Source organism: Tyto alba, unplaced genomic scaffold (assembly GCF_018691265.1).
Source record: "Tyto alba isolate M040663 unplaced genomic scaffold, T.alba_DEE_v4.0 Super-Scaffold_1000006, whole genome shotgun sequence".
Classification (NCBI taxonomy): Eukaryota; Metazoa; Chordata; class Aves; order Strigiformes; family Tytonidae; genus Tyto; species Tyto alba.
In genome coordinates, this window is record NW_024881272.1 from 30,037,467 (window position 1) to 30,058,242 (window position 20,776).

The 20,776-nt window shown below is 38.3% G+C and overlaps 1 protein-coding gene across 2 annotated transcripts in view; it reads right to left on the bottom strand.

Moving 5' to 3' along the window:
• Positions 1–20,776, bottom strand: part of USP24 (ubiquitin specific peptidase 24) — a 64,750-nt gene that overhangs the window by 12,163 nt on the left and 31,811 nt on the right. For both annotated transcript variants that reach the window (XM_042803359.1, XM_042803356.1), the window contains 31 exons: positions 20,302–20,368; positions 20,020–20,130; positions 19,522–19,620; positions 19,270–19,440; positions 18,523–18,608; positions 18,280–18,373; positions 17,866–18,021; positions 15,356–15,453; positions 14,716–14,811; positions 14,332–14,560; positions 13,203–13,362; positions 12,749–12,904; positions 12,104–12,174; positions 11,177–11,337; positions 10,242–10,303; positions 9,695–9,886; positions 9,276–9,393; positions 7,793–7,937; positions 7,236–7,355; positions 6,864–6,989; positions 6,554–6,652; positions 6,262–6,344; positions 5,893–6,034; positions 5,351–5,470; positions 4,734–4,954; positions 4,168–4,292; positions 3,356–3,497; positions 2,864–3,014; positions 1,426–1,521; positions 673–776; positions 133–246 (listed from right to left, as the gene is read on the bottom strand). In XM_042803359.1, coding sequence (XP_042659293.1) covers positions 133–246; positions 673–776; positions 1,426–1,521; positions 2,864–3,014; positions 3,356–3,497; positions 4,168–4,292; positions 4,734–4,954; positions 5,351–5,470; positions 5,893–6,034; positions 6,262–6,344; positions 6,554–6,652; positions 6,864–6,989; positions 7,236–7,355; positions 7,793–7,937; positions 9,276–9,393; positions 9,695–9,886; positions 10,242–10,303; positions 11,177–11,337; positions 12,104–12,174; positions 12,749–12,904; positions 13,203–13,362; positions 14,332–14,560; positions 14,716–14,811; positions 15,356–15,453; positions 17,866–18,021; positions 18,280–18,373; positions 18,523–18,608; positions 19,270–19,440; positions 19,522–19,620; positions 20,020–20,130; positions 20,302–20,368 — 3,915 coding nt within the window. The remainder of the gene's footprint in view (positions 1–132; positions 247–672; positions 777–1,425; positions 1,522–2,863; positions 3,015–3,355; positions 3,498–4,167; positions 4,293–4,733; positions 4,955–5,350; positions 5,471–5,892; positions 6,035–6,261; positions 6,345–6,553; positions 6,653–6,863; positions 6,990–7,235; positions 7,356–7,792; positions 7,938–9,275; positions 9,394–9,694; positions 9,887–10,241; positions 10,304–11,176; positions 11,338–12,103; positions 12,175–12,748; positions 12,905–13,202; positions 13,363–14,331; positions 14,561–14,715; positions 14,812–15,355; positions 15,454–17,865; positions 18,022–18,279; positions 18,374–18,522; positions 18,609–19,269; positions 19,441–19,521; positions 19,621–20,019; positions 20,131–20,301; positions 20,369–20,776) is intronic.

The following is a 20,776-nucleotide window of genomic DNA, read 5'->3' on the forward strand; positions in this document are numbered from 1 at the left end:
TATGTAGAGTGTGTTTAAAGAATGTGCAGAGTCAAGTCTTTGGGAATACATCACTATAGGCCAGATCATATTATTAGGAAGCTTTATCCAGACATGAGACACAAAACACAGAAGACAATTACCCGTACTTACTTTACAAGCTCCCGGCCCTCTGGCCCAACGAAATATTCAACTAACCACTGACAAGCATCAATGCTTTTGGAGAGCAGTGCATCTATGGTGGCAATCCATTCTTCTGTATCAGCCCTTTAACAAAAGGGGAACAACTATTGGTAAATGAAAGAGTAAAAAACACCTCCAAAGCCTAAGCCATATTTCTTGTTTGCAAAATAGAAAGAGATTTTACTTTAATTGAACATACATTAGATGGCTTAAGACAAAAACACTTAGAGAAGTATTTTGGAACAGCTTGATGTCTACAAATCCATTAAAGCCTTTCCATGCCTAATCCACTACTACTGAAATAATGGACAGCTGAGAGAGGCAGCAAATGGCCAGGTTATACATGACCTTCCTTCCTCTCAGACACCTTTGTGATGGGATTCCAATGCAAAGCAGAAATGTATCACTGCTCCTGTGAATGTCTATGCTACTTGCAGTATTTCAAGGTGTAGGAACAACAAGCATGAAAACCTCAGCATAGTCGTTACAGGACCCAGAACAGGGCCTTACCTGAGTTTCTTCTTGGTTCGGAGATAGGTTTGGAAGAGGAACTGGACGGCCAGCTGTAAGCTCACCTTTGCCATGCATGGATAATAAGGATGCTTTACCTTAGTCTGAAAGAAACATCCAATTTACTTCAGAGCAGACGTACGCCTGCAGCACATATGCTGTCTCTTAAAGACATCAACATGTCCTATTCAAGTGATTTACTTCTTTTGGAAAAAGCAAAACAAAGCATTTTTCTGTGCTAAAAAGAGTCTCCACTGCTGACTATGCTAGTTAACAAATATCCTAAAACAGGAACAAACTTGCTGTGAGGCCCACTAGGATCTGTGGTTTTAATAAATTTAATAAATGCTGGTTTGTTTATTACTCCATTTAGAGAAACTTAATTAATAACTGTATTTCCTATGAAAGTCTATCAACTTTGAGGTGATTAACACCAACTTTTGGATCTTCCACATAGAGAATTTCTGTCCCTCTAGAGCACAGTTTGCATCATTAAAGAAGGGTTTGTGTTACTTCATAGATTTTTACTATGGCAGAATGATGTTTCTCCCACTACTAGAACAGGAGGCTGGAGTCTGCTTTGAGACACATTATCAGTGTGGAACGTTACTGGAGATAATTATTTGCTCAGCTTGAAAAACAAAATTATGTTAACCCTACTCTTCTGGTTTTCCTGGTTGTGACCCAAATAGCTTCTGTGGCCCTTCCTACCCAACATATTCCGTACAGGAAGATTAAAATCTAGGTACTTACAGCATTCAGTGAAGCTAATGACAGAACAAAACTGAAGTAGTCACTACTGTATACATCTCTGTTTTTCATAAATTTCAAGTTTTCATCTCTCACCATCTGTAAAAGAAAGAAAAAAGATTTAAAATGTTACCAAAGTACATTTCTCTAACTGAAATTGCGTCTTTTATGTAAACATGTGTGGCGTTTAAAAACCAGTGTCAGACCTGTTCTGTTCATGCTCTGAATCACTACTTCAGCAGACGGGAAAATGCATATAGGAGACTTCGAAGATTTGTATAAAACCAGTGATTTTCTTCCAATGATATTACAAAGCAGAAGACAACAGATAAAGCACGTAATCATTTGGCCATTAAGGGAAAAGAAAAAGGAAGAAGCTGATGATAAGCTGTATTTTTTTGCTTGCTTTTAATAAAAAAGGCAAGAGAACATCCTTCAAACCTGAAAGTCTTGCTTAGCAAATTTACATGTACAGAGCAAAGAGCCACAGTATAATTACAAGCTGCAGTCACAATAATGTACTTAAATGCCAAGCCCCTCTTTTTTCAAATGAGATTTTGCTGAGAGACTCTCAATAAATTTGAGCCAAGTTCTATTTAGTGTAATAATGCAGTCCCGGATACAAGAATGCCTAAAGTGACCATTAATGCCCTGATCCAGCCCATGTGGAGGGCCGTACATAGCCTGCACAGTTTATTCTGACTGTGTGTATGACGTAGGCGCTCTTGCACACGAGCAGATCAGCAGGATGGTGTGTTTTCAGAAGGCCAAAAGTATATGCAAAATTGTACCCTCTCCTGTACGGATGAGAGCTGCAGGCCTGCAGACTGAGACCTTCCTCTTAAGACAGCTAACTGACATCCAGGTTCTACCATCCTTTCACTGCTCTGACAATGCCAAGACACCTCCATTTTCAGTCCGAACTTGCAAAGTTGCCTTTAATATCCATGTTTTCCCTTTCGAGATCATATTCAGTATTACATAAGCTAACAGACATGAGCAGAATTGCAGCTGGTTTTGGTTTCTCTTCCTTCTCTTTCCCCTTCTACATTCTTGTGAACCCAGGAACTTGAGGATGAATAATTTGCCATCATCTCCATTACTCCTCACGGGTACTTCAAATGAAGCATCTTCTCTGCTCTTACCTCTCCCTGCTTGCACGCCGACTGCTGCTATAGCTCGTGTTTGACTAATTTGCCTGCAGTTTCTTCAAAGCAAAGAATATTGGGTCAATTTTGTGAGAAGGAACAGGAAAAACTTACAGTAATGTACCACTGAACACCTTCTTAATAACTTTATGTCAGAATCCAGAATTATATTCTAGCTTTGCTTTCAAGAAGGGAATTACTTCAAGGACACCTTCAAAGTTACTGTGTTTCTCTTACTATGTGCTTAAATTTCAAATGAGTAGGATTTAGTTGCCACTTTCAGAGTGCTCTACCTGATATATCCGCACAGGCATTTTCTCTACAAAAAGTCCCTTTTTTTCTCCTTTTCGAACCAGCTTAGTCAAGATGGAGAGGCGGTCGCTGTTGGGCCTATGGGGTCGAGGTGATGACTGGGGTGAAATTTCTGGTGAAGATGGAGCAGATCTGAAATATATACAAGCTCAAGGTGAATAACGAAATCCTATGACAAATCTGCAGTTCAAGTTTAAAATACCAGTACAGCCAGTATAATCTTAAGGTAAATTTAGATGACTGAGGCTGTCAGCCAACTTGAACTTCTTTTACTACAATAGTGACAGCAGCATGGAAGAGGAAATTATAAAAGCAATGAAAGCCTATGCATTAAGCAACTGATAACCCAAAACAAAACAACAGAAGGGTTAGTATACTTCTTTGTCAAGCAGGAATTACTAATTTCTTAGTTCTGGAGATAGGGACTAGATATCAACATAAGAGAAACTGTTACATACACAAGAGGCACTTACAGTGAGAGGTCCTCAGCTTCTTGACGCATGACACTAACTCGACTTTTCTTTGGTAAAACTGGAGAGTTCTGGTCAGACACTCTCTGGTAAAACAGCATATAGGCATTCCAGTAGCGCCGACGCACATCAGGGTAAGGGTTAGCTGATGGGAGAAAAGGCATTTGGTGAAGGCCTTTGGAGGTTTAGTACCTTTTTCATTCCTATAGGGAAGTGAAACTGGGTGTGGAAGTAATATACACTGTGGCAGTATAAAGTCATTTGTCAGATCAAAACATCAGTCTATGTTAGCTAATAACAAAAATCTGAATTCTAAGATATTTTTGCAAAAAGCATATGTATTTTAAAAAAGTAATTATCAGAATTATGAAACAAGTGAATATTGGTGGAAGTGTATTTGGAATTAATTCCTTAAAGCATTGAAAAGTTTAACTATACGATGCCACACCATGTTCTATGCACAATCATTTTCACTAGCCTAAAATAAGGCCTGTGTGTGTTGTTTTTTTTTTTTTTTTTTTTTTCCCCTTTTTTAAAAAATCCCCTATTTTAACAAGGTGCCATGTTACTTTTGAATCTCTTCTGCTACTAAGTCTATAAAGTGCTGAATAACAGTGAATATGGTTCAATTAATATTAGGCCATATACAAGCTGTTATGTCCTTCCGTAAACATAAGACTTTAGGAAAAAAATATGCTTCAGAAGGATTATTAGACCAAGTGACTCAAAGTAGATGCAATGGACTGAGCTTTACCTCTACAGAGAACCAGTATGAAATATAAAGCTACTGTAAATCAATCTGTACTTCTGCTTACATTGATCATAGACTTTAGGTCTATACTCTCCACCAAAACATTCATATTCCAACGTTTCATCAGTTAGATCAAATTCTTCAACAACGGTGTCATTAAATTTATACCACTTTCCTTTTCCACATCCCCTGTGATCAAAACAGAATGGAAACACAATAGAAAAAGTTACTTGATTGTCTAGTAAAAAACTAAACCACCTTGAATACCTTAGAAGTGACAACCTTGAACTCACATTCGTTTTGACAGTAAATAGAAAGCTTAGTTCAGTCAATGTCAAAGTTACATTTTAAAAAAATAACCTTGATTAAAAATACAGGAAGCACATCACCTGCAACTGAGTGCCATAGGAAGCCTTCAAACTGCAATGCAAGGTGCATAAGAGTTGCTGAGACTTTTAGAATACAGCATCCTGTATTATCGTGTTATTAACACTCACAATATTGGATGTTAAGAAAGGGAAGAGTGCTTCCAATAGAGCTCCGAATGGCTCACTATGCCTTCCCAAAACAAGTCATCTTTAGAGCACTCTCAAGCCCACCCTCCACCCCCTCAATCTTCCTCGCTGTTACCTCCTGTCCTTTATAAAGGAGTAGTAGTGCCCTGCATGTGCCTGGCCACTGTGAACAATCACACCAACAAGCTCGTAGTTTTCTGTAGGGGCAACTTTCTTCCTTGGGGAGCCTCCGCCTCCTTGATCTGTGTTTCTACCATTGTCCCCCACTTCCGAGGATGAGTCCTGGCGAGCCATCCCTGACACAGTGTAAGGTTCCATGTTCAGCATCCAGGGAAACTGAAGAGATATTTCAGATTAACCAAGAGATTATATTGTGTACATGCTTGCTCTCATTTTATGAGAATTGGATTAATATGTTGCCACATTGGGAACACCAAAGGAAAACATGGTACTTCAACTTTTTATCCTCATGACATGTAAGTTTAAAAAAATGTCTTTATGGAGGTTTTTGCTCTTGTTTTCTGAAAGGACCCCAAGAATGTTACAGACAAGGAAAGCTCTAAGGAAAAATGCTTAATTTTTGTAGCATAGTCATGTTGTGAGTGTACCATGTACTCAAAATCCCTGTGTCAAATGTGGGGAAAAGAAGGAAGAATGAATAGGGAGAGTGATAGTCCACTCCATGAGGCAGCTGGGGGGCGGGGTGGGCCCCACACAGAAAAGTTTTCTTACCCTTATTTGTTCATCATATTTAATAGAACGTCCACTCTCCCAGTCAAAGCCAAATCTCATCAGGTGAATCACCAACAGGCTAGGTAAGACCTTAATGCATGTGCGCTTCACTGTAGTTCTCTTAAAAAGAAAAAAAAAGAATATCACCTCTACCTATATACCTCAAGCATTCTGTAGTGTTCTTCTGTAGATGCACAATTCCAGCCATCTCTCAACAGATGTACAGTACAGCCACAGGAGGCAGGATGACTGTAATATATACAGGTAAGGTACTCTTACAGGTATTACAGAGTTTGTGCAGTGGGCTGGGCTGTTACTGAACATTTCACCACCCTGCCAGCCCTCTAAATGTTCAGTCTACAATACCAGTTACAGGGAACGAGGAATGCCCTCTGCGTGGATTTATGGATTTAACCTTCTGATTATGTCTACAATGCAGAAAGAGCAAGCAGCATCTAATCATGGCTTCTGTGACCATGTAACACTTCAGAAAATATCAAGCTACACCTGAATCTTCTTACACATACATTAAGAATCAGTACCTTTTCTTTGCACTTTTCACAGTAGTATGCATTGCTTCCTTCCAGAACTTCTCCTCTAACAAACTGATCCAATGATATTTCCAGACTTTGACATGAAGTCACACCTAGGTTAAGCGCCATGAAGGCTTCCTCACGCTCATACCTAAATTTAAGAAGAAAAATATTCAAGGCATTGACAGAATTGAGCATATCCAACTTGCATTAACAAGACATACGACTAGGAAAGAATACTGCATTTGCCCCATAGCTATCAACAGCTGTGATGCTCAAAGGCATATGTCTATACCTTCTTGTGTTATTTTGACCTACATATTTTAATAGCTATGGGAGCACATAACCTGGTAACTCATGCACTCAATTTAACATCACCTGTGAGGACAGTCCTTGCAGATCTTCTGGTCAGAGAAGATTCCTTGAAAAGTATTCTTAAATATTTGGTCTCTTCCTATTTTCTGTTGGAGATGTAAAGTTAGACATCAGTTGGATATATTGCAGAGTGAAAGACCAAGAAAGCAATAGGGATTTTAAACTTCTGAATACTATGTAGATTATAAAATAAGCTGAATGGCGCTGCCTTCTTTTTTGAAGAACATAGGAGAAAGAGAGAAAAGGCACCAAGGAGATGCATATAAACAAGGAAAGAAATCACTGAGGTTTTTACCTTGAGGTACTCATCCATTTGATCTATAAGACTGGTGAAGAACTCATAAGCATCCTGTTGTTCTCTAACATAAAGTTCCTTATTCCACATCTTGAAAATCTATATAAAGTATAAATATATATATAAAAAGGTGGTTGTTCCATATACGTATCACTAAAAGTGATTTTTAAACACATCTGTTATTTTAACATTTTGACTTCTTGAAGTAGAACTGATTTTATCTCTAGAAATTCTGCGATGAGAAAAGACTGAATAAATGATTACTTGTTAAGTAGGAAAGTTATATATTCTAAACAAAAAGACGTAATACCTTCCAAAAGTTCTCAGGTACATAATACTGTAGCTTGCTTTCCATCAAATGACCAAAAAGAGATTGAACTTGATAGAACACATTGTCATCTGGATTGTCTGTATCATCATCAATGGAAAGCAAGGCCTGGAAGAAAACAAATAAACTTATGAAATTTGCTCTTGGCAACATTATTACTGTAAGTTGTCATGAGGTACAGAACAACACATTATAATTTATATATTTATTGTGTGTATATATTTATGCACACACATATTTTTATGTATTTATTTATTTTAAACAATTAATTTACAAATGGTGCTAAGATGAGCTTGCAGTTCAGGTGACACTTAATTCCAAAAAGAGGACTTTACTTGATGTTGAACAAATTACCTCTGGGAGACCAGGCTGCATATATAGCTGCTGGAAGACGGCGTTCATGTAACAAGTAGCACCACCATTCTTCAGTCCAACAAATCCTGAAATGGAGCGACTATCCACTGGTGGAAGATACTAGAATGACAAACAAATTTTTTTGTCCCAGTAAGTTACAAAAATGTAAGACTCCAACAATATACTATAGCTTTTATAATCACCTTTATATGAGCTGTTAAGACCAATTTAATGGAAAACCAGGAATATAAATTCCAAAAGATCAGAAAAAGCGCTATACTTGGTCATTTAGATATTTAACACTTTGCACAAAACTGTTAAAAATGGCCTAAAATGTATTCAGATAAAATTGGTGATATTTAGGAAATACTTCTTCCTTACCCAGATAATAGTATTTGCTTCTGAGGAAGATCAAATGGGTCTGGCATTTACTCTTATCTGCTTTTTGTCATTTTAAAATTGAAGGCCATGGAAGTTTCTTGAATGGAACAATTAAGTAGATCATACACAGTACTCTGAACCACGCTAATGCAAATCAAAAAAGGCTTCTTGCTTACATCAAACTCCTTGGTAAGTGCAGGGTCACACTGATGATGCATAGAAAGCAGCTCTTTTGTAATAAGCTGGAGATTGGAAGGTGAGCTATCAGCCAGCATTACTAACACTTCATAAGCAGCTAATCGACTATCTGCTGTACTGCACCTAAAAAGAAAACCACATTTGAGATGTGTTTTGTAGATGACTCAATTATTTCTAATTCCAGAGCCATACTACTCAGAACAAGTGACCATTAACGTTCAAAAGAAACACTTTAAATCATATAACACTCCTGAGAAACTGCAAAGTGCGCTTTCTTCTTTCTTGGGGAAGGGGAATGGGGAAGAATTGAAACAGAAAAGCAGCACTAGGAACACTCATTGAAATAAGCCTCCCTTACTGACATGGAGACACCTGTTGTTAACATTCAGGAGCAAGGAAAAGTAGGTGCCCTAAAAAAGACAAAGAATTGGTTGTACATCTGAGGACAGACAGATACTCTCTATCACTGTAACACTGATGGAGGCATAATGACTTATTTACAGGGAGACAAGCTTTGAAAGAGCTAGACCAGATAACTTACTTGCTACAAGAGATGACCTCAGACCTAAGCTGTGCTAGACTAGTGCAAAACAATTCTACTTAGTGCTTTTCAGTAGATCACCAAACACACTAGCTCTTTCTTCTAAAGGCCAAAGAAAAGGCTGTATTTACTTTAAGCAAACAAAGGAGCATGCCCGAGATGAACTGCAGTGCAGCAAAGCTGGAGCAAAACACTGAGGCGTAGCAAGTCCCATTCAGTTCAGGGGTTGTTAAATACTCCACTGGAACCTCCTTTAGGGTTTGTGGAAAGGCAGTGCGGATGTGCCCGATCCAGCTCTAACATCAGCTAGTCAGTGTAATTTAAGCAATCCAGCTGCAGCAGCACAGAACTCCACATGAGCTAATTTACCCACCTCTTCAGATACTGTATGGCAGTAACAGAAGGCAGGTGTGACAGGAAAGGGAAAGCCCACTCTTTTCTCCATTTGATATATTCTGGGCTATTATCAGCTATCTCAGGAGCAAGGAGACTTGCTTGGCATTAGCTTTTTACAAAATGCAGTTCTTTTGAAGGGAGAAAAAAAATAGCGGAACTTATGAGAATCTCATTTACATGGGGCTTGGAAAGTTAATTTCCTGCTCATGTTCCAATTTAGCCAACTTCTTTAGCCCATCATCACTTGAGGAGTACTCTGTGCTCATGAAATCAGCACTCAGTTGTGCTTGCAGCTCATCATTGATCTAACAAACAAAGCACAGATTTTGGAAGTGCAAAAAGCAAAGATTTTGGGTCACACAAAAACTTATAAAAATGCTATCTGGACACTTATGGAGGAAATGTAGAGAAATGAAGAAATGCTTCAATACTAGTATTAAATCCAAGTATCCGTAGCCTCAGTGTGACATTTACTTACATGAGATCTAGGACAAAACCCAACATAAACAAAAAAAAATTTTTACTTTGGATGAAAGTCTTGCTGACTGATTGCAGCACTGCCTGCTGGAGAATGGCTATTCAGAATAATCCTGGATGCTCGGAAGAGGAAATCATCCAACAATGGCTTAATCAACGATGAACCTGTAACACAGTAATCCTCATCTACTGTTAAATACTTACATTATCACCGTAAATGTCAAAAAGTGTTCTGTAACAGCAAAATCACTTAATAGCAACATACCAAGAAGCCCCATATCCAAATAGTTTATCAAATGTTAAAGGTACAACAAAGGTACTGCCAAAATTATTGCTTTTAGCTCTGTATCACTTCTTCTGATGTATTATAATGTCTTCACACATACTGTCTAATGATAAATCATCTGTTAGTGCTATACAAAATTCACACTAGTTTAGTCATTTTAGAGTAAAAAGGAATACTTACCAACCATTTCCTTCTCTGCCCCACAAAGTGAAAGGAGGGTCTTGATGAGCCTCAAGTGTCCTGCTAACAGGATGTTATCAGCTTCACTGGTCTCACACTCGGCTGTGCGGTTAGGTTCAAAATTGTCTAGCCAGGTGATCTCATCTTCTAACATGGCAGCTGGGCTTATCTTTAGCTGCTCCATTTCTGATGCTGCAAGAGCAAAAGACAACCCAGAAAAAAACAACAGATCTATAAATGCAGAATAAAAATACAAAATAACTTCAAGCCGTTTGGTAATGGTCTAGTTTCTACCCCACAATGTGTACCAAATACACCTTCCACAAAGAAACTTCACTTTCCAAAAGAAGTGAGCTGCCTTACTGTTTCTGAATGCCAAGAACAGTCCATGTCAGGCATTAACACAGGACAGCCAGCATGCTGGCAGGTCACACTGAGTTCATGGTATGGTAACCCCTCTGTGAAGGCAATTCTACAACTTGTCTACAGAAGGAAGATATGCTTGAAGGCTGCAATCAGAATGGCATGTGTGCCTGTACATACTTACATGTGAGGTCATCCAATAACTGACATCTCAGGTCAAAATATTCTGTACACTGGGACAGAAGTCTGAAATGGGTACAAATAGAAGAAAGGTTTGATTTAAAATCAGAAACTTTTTTCTAAGCAGTTGCCTTTAAGGCCTGTGTGCTCTGTCCATCTAATCCAAAACAGAATAGCTATCTAGGTATTGCTTCTGCATGCACACACTGCAGCTTTAAAACAAATTCCTTCCCAACAGCTACTTCTGAAGGTTATGAGTAACATTTAATCTTACTTCATTCCTTCACCTCATAACAATTTTAATTATCAGACAATGCTAAAACAATAACGTTTTAACTCCTCAGTTACACCTCTATTCAGATTCCTCTAGAAATTCCTGTTTAAAATTACTGTTAAATTCAACAACCTTCGGCCACTCAGGGACAAGGTAACAGGATTGATAACTACAGTCTTTACATTACAGGTGTAATGGGTAACAGAAGCAACAAGAAATCAGGTGAAGTCATGGGTCCAGGCATCACTGAAAAGGCTGGAGCCTTTAGGATTGGTTTCTGATCTGGATCTATGCAATATTATAAAATAAATTCAGTGTTACTGTTATACATCCCATCACCTCTATACCTCATGCAGGATTCCAGCCAGGTTCTGAGTGTCATGACGACATCCTAGAAAGAGCAGGCCTATTCAGCAATTACCACCTTCTGGACGGGAAGTCAAATAAGCTGTACTATAAAAGTCCACAGCTGAAGAGCTGTACCTTGAGAATTCCGTTTTATTTCCCATCAATCTACATACTTCCAAAACTATCTGGGGTGTGACAGAGATGTCTACTTTCGACAGACTTGCAAAGTCCTAATCCCTTTTGCCTCAGAGCTTCCACAGAACTACTAATTTAAAAATGTGATAGATTTGCTTCCTCAAAACATGCATCTGACTTACCTCTGGTTGATTCCCCTCATAATGCTGGTTGGCGACCAAAGAGGCAGCTGGGCACCAAGAACAACACTCAGGAGAAACTGGTTTGGCTTCTGTACATCTGGGTGAGCTGATGTGTCTGTCTGACTAAGGGTGTACAACTGGTCACAGGCAACACGACGAATCTGAAACAGTGTCACTGTCAAACACTAACAGTTGCTCAAAAGTTGCAAAAAATACATTTCTGTTTTGTTAGAAATCTAACAGAAAAAACAGACATTGAAAAGCTTGTGTAAACCAGACTATGAGATCTGCATCTGCCAGCCAAGGTTTCTCTATTTACAGTGATTTAGCAATCTACTTTCATCCCTGAGCTAAAAGCTCTGATGCTTTATTAAACACAGATATATTATAAATTCAGATAAGGGGGAAAAGATGTAATGACTTCATGCAAAATAAATGGAACGAAATGAAGAAAGCATGACTTGAAAATCTCTACATTTTAGAATATCCAGAATAGTCTTAAATTAGAAAGAATGAATTTTAGGGGGGTTCTGACATTTGGAAGAATTTTTCAAAAGTTCAGTAGAGTCCATTAAATCTTACCCACATCTTTTGAGATGAAAGTTACTTGGACCTTTCCCTAAAGTACTAGTTTTACAGAATTTCTCTCACCAAAATGACAGTATTTTCTTTAGACTAGCCACAGCACAGTCCTGTGCACCTCAGGGATTAAACAAGCCTAAGGAATGTAATACTTCAGCATTTTCTATTAACACATCACTAGATACTGGAATTGCTAACAATCATACAAAGGTTATTCATTCACATACAAAAAAACTGTGGGAATATTTGTAATGAACAATTTTATCCTCAGACCATATTAAATGATCAAAGTGTACACATTTCAGAAGTATAACATTTAAGAAGTTTTCAGAGAGAGATCCTCACCTCAGCACTTGGCGATCCAAGCAGTATGTCAATAATGAAATCGGCAACACAAGGCAAATTGTAAAAGGATCCTAGAACAGAAGAGTACCAGGCTATCTTTTTTAAAATAATAATTTAAAGTAAGTCAGTTAGTCTTGCATTAAAACACTGTAAGATCTAGAGGACATTCCCCCATCAACACTGAAAAGCAGTAAGGGCTATTTGCGTATTTCCCCATCTCCTGCCCTCACCAGAGACTGGCATCACATTATAACAGCATTTTCCTTCGCCTTCCACCACCACCACCAATGTTTACACTTCCTGTACACAAAGGTTCAAGTACTAAACACTAGCTGTGCAAACAGCACCACTTAGAGAATTACATACTTCAAAGCCAGTGCAAATATTTATATACTGGCAGTAAGTCGGCTTTTCCAAAACACTTCACTAAGGCACAGCACTACATGCCTTGTTTCATGCCACCTGTTCTTCAGTCCTGGGAAAAAAAAACCCTGTATTTTTTAATGAAATTGGTTTTATCTTGTACTGTCTCAGCTTACAAAGCTAGAAGTTTCTCATGACTTTTTTTGTACTTGTCTGTCTCCAAAAGCCTTCTCCCACCTTACTTATATTCTAAAGAGTGAGTAATCCAATTCTATTTCATACCTAGTTGCTGACTGCGTAGCTGAAGGCAGGTTACTAAGAGAGACAAAGCTTCTCCAGCAATCAGAGCATCTTTGGTAGATACAAACTGCTGTCTCACACAGATACCAGCGTGTAGCGCAGTTGGCTCTCCTTCGCTTCCTGAACTGCAATTACTTCCTGCATTAAGAAATGAACAAGTGCTGTAATCCATTACGTTTTTCAGATGCTTTTTAAATGGCAGAGAACTGACTAGAAGCGGAAACCTTCTCCAAACGTCACATCTCCAAATGCCACATGAATGCACAGCTTTTGCTCAGATACGTGTAATTCAATCACATCATATCCTGCGTTGGGAGGGACCCGAGAGGATCATCGAGTCCAACTCCAATGAATTCAGCTTCAAGCTTTGAAAGCGTTCAATTAAGAACAAACCAAACACTTTCTTTAGACTGGTTGTGAGACACAGTTAACCTACCTGAGCTGCTAAGTCTGTTTCGAATCCCAGCAGGAAATAAAGAGTTGCTCTCTTTTATTGGCTGACTACTTCCCACGAGGTCCAGTCGTCCTGCAGCAGCAGCCCAAGAGAGTCGCATGAAGCAAGCCACGGTAGAAGTGAAATCATTCACCTCCATAGTCTGAAGCAACAAGAAACAGCAGTTACTTCTGCAATATTCAACAGCCTTTGTTAATCATAGGGATAAGAGGAATGCATTTTCTGGATCATGTCAAACTGACATTTGGATTTGTTTTCCTTTCTCTTCTCTAAGCAGGGTCAAGGATACAAGAGTCTCTTTGTTTCCAAGGAGAGATTAGTATTGCTCCCTTAATAGGAAGTAGTTAATTTTTAAATTCCTCACTAGGGTAGATATAATTTTCACCTATCTGAAGTTAGGTATGCTGATTTAAATTATTATCGATAAATTTGGGAAGCACTGCCCAAGAACCTAACATAGCATACTCGTTACATTAACTATGAAGTTTCTTTCAACTGAGGTCAACTTTCAAATAGGTTGAGTTCTTGTCAGATTATATTCTTTTAGTAATTAGCCAGTCTCAGATTAATTACACTGACATGCTTATAAAGGGGAAACCAGCGTTGTCTTGAAGTATACAAAATAAAATTTTCCTTTTTCCCCAGGTTACCATCAAGTAAATTTAATTTTTAATGATTTTTTTTAAACAAAAAACTTGCCCAACATTTCTAATTCAAAGAAATGTGGACTATAAACCACAAGTTCAAGCAGGAACCTTCTCCTTTCTGTTCACAGAAGATTAACAAGAGTAAGATCTTAAGAGCTAAATGTGACTGAAAAAAAAAAAAAAAAAAAAAAAAATCACACAATTGCTGTGTAGATCTATTTCTGACAAGCACCTTTGGGGTAGTGCTTCTGTTTGTACTGCCAAAATAATTTCTGAGATTGTGTTAAAATTCAGATGAAGACTGGGAAGAGAGACTGATGGTCAGGATTTTCAGAGGCTTTTATATGGAGCCTGGGCAAGAACCTGTATAAAAGGTAGACTTTTAATTAAAAATCGCAGAGTTATACAGCCATCACTGGAGACGACGCTGCTACATCACCACAAATGATCAAACACTTCCTTACTTGTATGGCAACTCTTGCTGCTGGTATGATTTCTTCTACCCTAATGGAGGATCTATCAGACACAGAGAGCTGTCGGTAGGATGACTTCTCAGGTGTTCCACAAATGGACATCTGCCTACTCGCTTGTCGGCTGACATTACGGAAGGGGCGTGAGGACAGTGCTTCTACCCCATCTTTAATGAAATCCTCATCCAGTAAGGTAGGCATTGTCTGCCCAACAAGCAAGAACCTACATTCACAGAGCAAAAACATCAGACTTATTTTTGAATGTTCACAGCAAGTGAATGAAACAGAGCTCAAAGTGTCAATTAATCTTAAATATTACAAGCCATACTCTAAAAGCCAAGAAAGCAGCACTTTCTCTAATGAAAGGCAATTACATACCTTGCAAGTTGCAGGCAGATGGAGTAGACTCCCTGCCTTGTTTCATAGTCTACTTCTGATGGGATGGAATCTCTCTGCATCACATTCACCACCAAACTTAAAAACAAATCAATAAGACAGACTGTTCAAAAATGTTTTATATTAGGAGAGCGCTGCAATTATTTTTTCCCTGTCCTTCTCCCCTCCTATTCAGTTAGCTGAGTGCCAATTCAAACTGCCAAACTGGCACCTTTGGAGACTAACATTCCCATTTTTCTCTTCTATATCTACAGATGGAAGCTTTCTGTTCCTGCTGGAAAATGCTTCAGGATCTATGGGGTATACAGTTGCAAATTTGAACTGAAACACTTAACTGGTAACTACCCAAGTATCAGCTACCTTAGTAAAAGCTACACTTCACCAAGTTATCTGTGCCTAACTATTTTGGGGCTTAACAACATGTACTCAGTTACATTACTATGGTAGCTACAGTATGTTTTCAGACACTGGATAATGATAAAACAGCTTTGGGTGGATTTTTTTTTCTCTGGAAAAGAAGCTGACAGGTGTACCAGTGTGCTACAGTGTGGAAATCAGAAACCACACAGAACTGCTAACTAAACGAAGCGTTGTAAATTGAGTCAAGATTTTGAAATCTAACCTCAAACCTCCTGCTCGGAGGAAGTTTTCACAGAAAGACTTGGCACAGTTTCTTGCCATTTCATCATCTGCAGTTGGCATCAGCTTGGAGCTCAGTACCTAAAATAAATGAATTAATAAGCATGCAGACACCCCTAATCCCCCATTAGTATTCTTTATCTGCTGAAGATTAAAAATATAAGAGAAAAAAAATCCGCTACAAATGAAGCAACTAACAATACACTTATGCGAAGCTGTAGTCAGTAAAGAGAAATCACATTAAAAATATTCAGGACAACTGTGGTTATTACAGATATTCATTCGGTATCAGACATTTTTTTATCATTGCAGTTTACTTGTTAAGGGAAAGGATAAAGTACATTCTCTAACATGTGAAATGTCTTCAGGCTCAGCTGGTGCTCCTTAAAAGCCCAAATCTTTCTCCTTTCTAGATTTTCAGTTCACAGTATCCCATAAAACACCCCACAGATGGCTTACTTATTGATTCATGCCTTCTGAAACATAACTGTATCGCTGTTACTGTTTTTTTTTTTGTTTGTTTTTTTGTGTTTTTTTTTTTTTGTTTTGTTTTGTTTTGTTTTTTGTTTTTTTGTTAAGGATGATCCAGGTAACTCTATGGGCCTTATGAACATTGCCACTGTATCATCCCTCCTGTTTTAAGTTAGCACTAAACATCACAGAATACAATTACACTCAGAAACATGGCTATAAGGAAGTCTCCGGTCTCTGTGGGCCAGATCTCATGTGCATTTACAATCAATTTCACTTCATTTTACATAAGTAAAAACAAAACACCACCCAAACAAAGAAGGAAACCACAGTCCCTCCCAAAACCCCACAAAACTCCCAGAAGTTAAAGTCTTTGGCAAGTACAGCCAACAACGCTGCATGCAGGAAAGCAAAATACATCTTTTCCAGGTTCACAGGTCAGAAGAATGGTTTACAGAGTTCCAGGCATGAAATTTTATCACAGCACTGCATGATATACACTGAACATCTGCAACATTTAATTTTTATCTCTTTCATATGCTCTGCAAATTTCCTGTGCACATTTTTTTTAGGAAGCAGTTCAGACTGGTTCCTGTATTTTCAACAGAGCACCAGTTGAGAGGATAAGAAAGCTCCTCATCCTTTTCCTGACAGAAATCATCTTCCAGTTGGCTTGACTGATATAATCATTGCAATGATCTAATTTTTATATATATGTTATCTATATTATAATGATTATCTCTAATCACTCATATAATCCACACATCTAATCCGATTTACTACTTCTTAGCCCTTCTCAGAAAAGCAAGCTACTCATTACTTGCTTTTGTTATTTTCTCTGGCATAGAAGCAGCAGATAACCATCTTGTCATACTGTAGTATAACCTGTCAGTTCAACAAGATACCCTTGATGTGATATGCTAAACCATTTGCTTTCAGTCGTAGAACTTATCAACATATTTCAAAGGCATCATCCGATATCTTTCATTCCAGCCATACAGAAAAGTGGGGAACCCTAACACTGCAGTGTGATGACAGTGTAGGAAGACAAAGAGCTAACATTAGACTGCAGAAACCCAGGAAAGCAATTACAAGAAAATTCCTGCAATAATCTTGGCACACACCGGGAATGAAAGAATGATTGTTCACTGTTTTTGAAGCTATTGGCAACTGGTCCTCCAACTTCAAACCGTATTTGTAATGGGTCCTTATAAACAGTAGGACCTGTGAGTACAACTAGAAACTGTCCAGCTCCTTGAGTGTGCAGATTACAGCGTCCTAACAATGACACCAGCTGAACTCTCTTATACTCTTTAAAATCCATGCACTGATCACTTGGAAAGAACTTTTTTCCCAGAGTCCAATCCAGTGTTTTGGCTAAAGAACTTACCCAGGAGAATACTTAGGGGTAAATAAGTTGTATGTATTCCACTCATTTCACATGCACAGCTAAAACAGGCCAGCAGCTTCTGGGTAAAAGCCCTGCATGTTTGGATAGTGAAAATGCTTCACAGTTGAATGCTCCCCGAAAATATTCCTCCTTAGCCTCTACAGATAGAATATAGTAGACGTATATAGAAAGGAAGCCAGCATTCTTTTTCTTTTAAATTGAGTTGAGCAAAACCAAACAACAGCTCCCTTTAATTTTTAAAAGAGCCAACTTTTTTTTTATTATATATATATATATAAAAAAATATCACTTATTCAGTTTCTGGAGATTCAAGAAGGAATTTTACCTAAATAGTAAGGACTTTGACGTCTCTTTGCTCCTCTTCACTTACTTCAGAATACTCCTAATACCTTGCAAATCACAAAAAGAGGGGCTTGGCTTCACAGTAAAGTCTCTAAAAGGGAACTTTTTACCCCGTTTGCTCTCTGTAGAATTTATCACATACATAAAAGCAGACTATGACATGACATTTGCATTTTGCATAGTGATCCTAAATTCCTGCCCAAGAAATGTAGAACTACTTAATTAGTGCTCAGAAACACAAGTAGAAAGAATTAAATTTGCTTTCTTACCTCTAAATTGTAGAGCACTCTGAAGGTAGACATGCCGGGAGCAAAAGATCTGAAAAGACTTTCTAGTATTGAACTAGCACTGGGCTGATGTTGGTGTTTTGAAGACAAGGATGGTGATTTTGAAGACTGAGAACCTGATTCTGATAGCAGTGTTTTCTAGGAGGAAAAAGCCACAGGATAAGTATTTTGAGACTACTGCATTTTGTTGTAATTGGCAATACATTTCCTATAATCCCTGTAGTAATTCCCTCACCTCCATCTGCTTGGAAATAAATCAATAATCATTAACAAGAGCATTATTTTGCAGCAGTTTCAAATCCTTCACAGATTATAATCTGACAGGGAATTTAAGAAACCCGGTGGTAAAATTATTTCTGTTAAACTCACCAAGATTAGTTACTGTTTAATCCATACCTTCCTTCCTAGGGAATCAAGCTGATCAAGAGCCTCCTGAATAGCTGGGTCAGTGGGAATCAAGAGCAGAAGCTTCCTCACTCGCAGTGTTATCCTGAAAAGTTATCAGAAGTTACTTGCACAAAATAGGGCTCAGCCACACTGTGGCCTGGTGGATGCCTTACACACTGCAAAATAAGTACTTATTCAAACTCTGCAGTGTGAGCATTTCCTCAATATTTAGTAACCATCTAGCTTGCTTACCTTGGCTCCTCTAGATTGGCAAGCTGGTAAAGCATATCAAACACATTGCACACAAGAGCCATGACTACCCCAGGGAGGGATTTCTCCTGAGAATTAAGCAGAAATACAAAGTTCTGTTTCTCACCTCTCAGTTGCAAGTGATTTAAGAGCTCTCTTCACTGAAGCAGCTGACCCAGATGCCAACCTGGGCCATAGAAATCCCAGCTACTTTTTAGACTGAGACAACATTTAAATTTTCACATTACCCCGTTTCCCTTTTAACAATCAATTTTTGAAATCAACTGCTAGTTAGGGTTGACCTACAAAGCCAACCAGGAGGGGTCTGAACATGCTGGCTGATGCTTCTTAGTTTATTTTTATGCTGCAGCTTTATTAATAGTGGAAATCTGGAAATCCCTTCCCCTGACAAATATACAATCTCAAAATTAAATCATATGGGTCTTATTTTTTGAAAGACCCATATAGGTCTTGCTTGTTTAAAAGACTAAACACCAAGCAGGTTGCAACAGGTGACAGAATACAGATTACGAAGACCAATCTGCTTGCATAAGGGAATTGTATATTTAAATGCTTTGTTTCAATTGCAGTTTGACAGCAAACCCAGACTACTAAAACTGAATACTTAGGCTGATGTGAACAGCTTGTGTCTCATCTTACTGCACCTCGTCCACCCCAGCTGTGTCTCTTCCAGCAATCCCCCCTCCAGAAAAAAAATCTGAGGGAAGGTTTCAGGCTATTACATTGTACCTGTTCCATTGCATAGGATGAACTAAATACACTGGTGCTATTGCTGGAACTGGTTGAGGAATCTGCAGAGCTCCCTGATGGAGTCCCACTTCCTGATGTTTTTACTGTAAGGACTTGTTCATCAGAAAAGCCCAGCTGGTGGAGTAGTTTCTGATCTTTGTTTACAGTTAGCTGCAAGAAAATATTTATCATTTAGTTCTCGAAAAGCGACTCAATTTCATGAAGAATGAGAATTCTTTGTAGTTAACATACCAGGCTGTCATTAGCAAATATCTGTATATTATCCACAGGGCAATTCAACATCTTTGCTATCTTCCACCTGACACTTCCTACAGTTTCATTGCTATGAGCCTGTAAAAATAAACACCACCAATTCAGAAAGTCTGCTCAAGCAGTAAATCTGAAGAAAAAAAAAGAAAAATCTTCCATTAAAGTCTTCCAGCTCCTCTGCATAGGGTGGTAATGGTATTGTTCACAAAGAGAATGACAGGGTAGGACAACAGTAGAAATGTTCCATCACTGACAGTAAGTAAACTTATTTTTCCTACACCAGAATGACGATCAAAATACATTTAGTCTACCGGCATTTCCACCACAGTATCCTTATACACACTTTTAACATTTTCAAATAAAGATTTAAAGTTGACTGAAGTCCTTAAAACCAGCTTACTCTGTTCAGTCCAGACATCAACAAACCCAAGAATAGCTCTGTGATCATCACTGCACGACACACAACCTGTGCATACATACCTCTACGGTGAAGGTATCTTTGGTAGACTCGTATGTAACATTAAGTGTTAGAAGATGACCATGGAAAGAGGCACCATGAGGTAGAATAGTTCGGGGAACAGAGTAAAGGTCCTACAGGAAGAGAAGGATGACAGTAAATACCACCTTTGAAAACAAAGACATTTCTATGATGGTATGTAACAAAGTTACTAGAGTTGCATCTGTTTAAATAACTTTTATTATTTTTAATAATATTGGAAGTTGTGTTCTTAGCCTTGCCTAGTAAGAAATTGCATATCTTACCTCTATTGTTATCACGTAACGCTCTGCCAACAGCAGTAGTCTCTCAATTATTACAAGTTTAGTTGACCTAGAGATAAACATTGATAACAAGAGTAACTTGTTTTAGAGATTAATTTTCCATGCCCACGGGTAACTACAATGAATTAGCTGTTTTCAAATATAACTCCTTAAACTTGGAGTTAATTCAGTTGAAATTAACTGGGAAAACAGGCCAAGAAGTTTGTGTTATACTGCTTGAGATGTAGCCAGCTTCAGAAGAAGCTTCACGTTTCTAAAGGTGCCAACACCACGCTCATGTATTTAAGCTACACACATTTAGGTATGTGTAAATTAAGCTAGATGATGAAAAAACATCCTTTGTCTCCCAGTTAAAAAAAAAACAAACAAAAACAAACACACACCACCAAACCCTGATGCCCCAGAAATATTACATGACTAATAGGCTGGTAATAGTCTGTGGGGTTTTTTGTAGGTT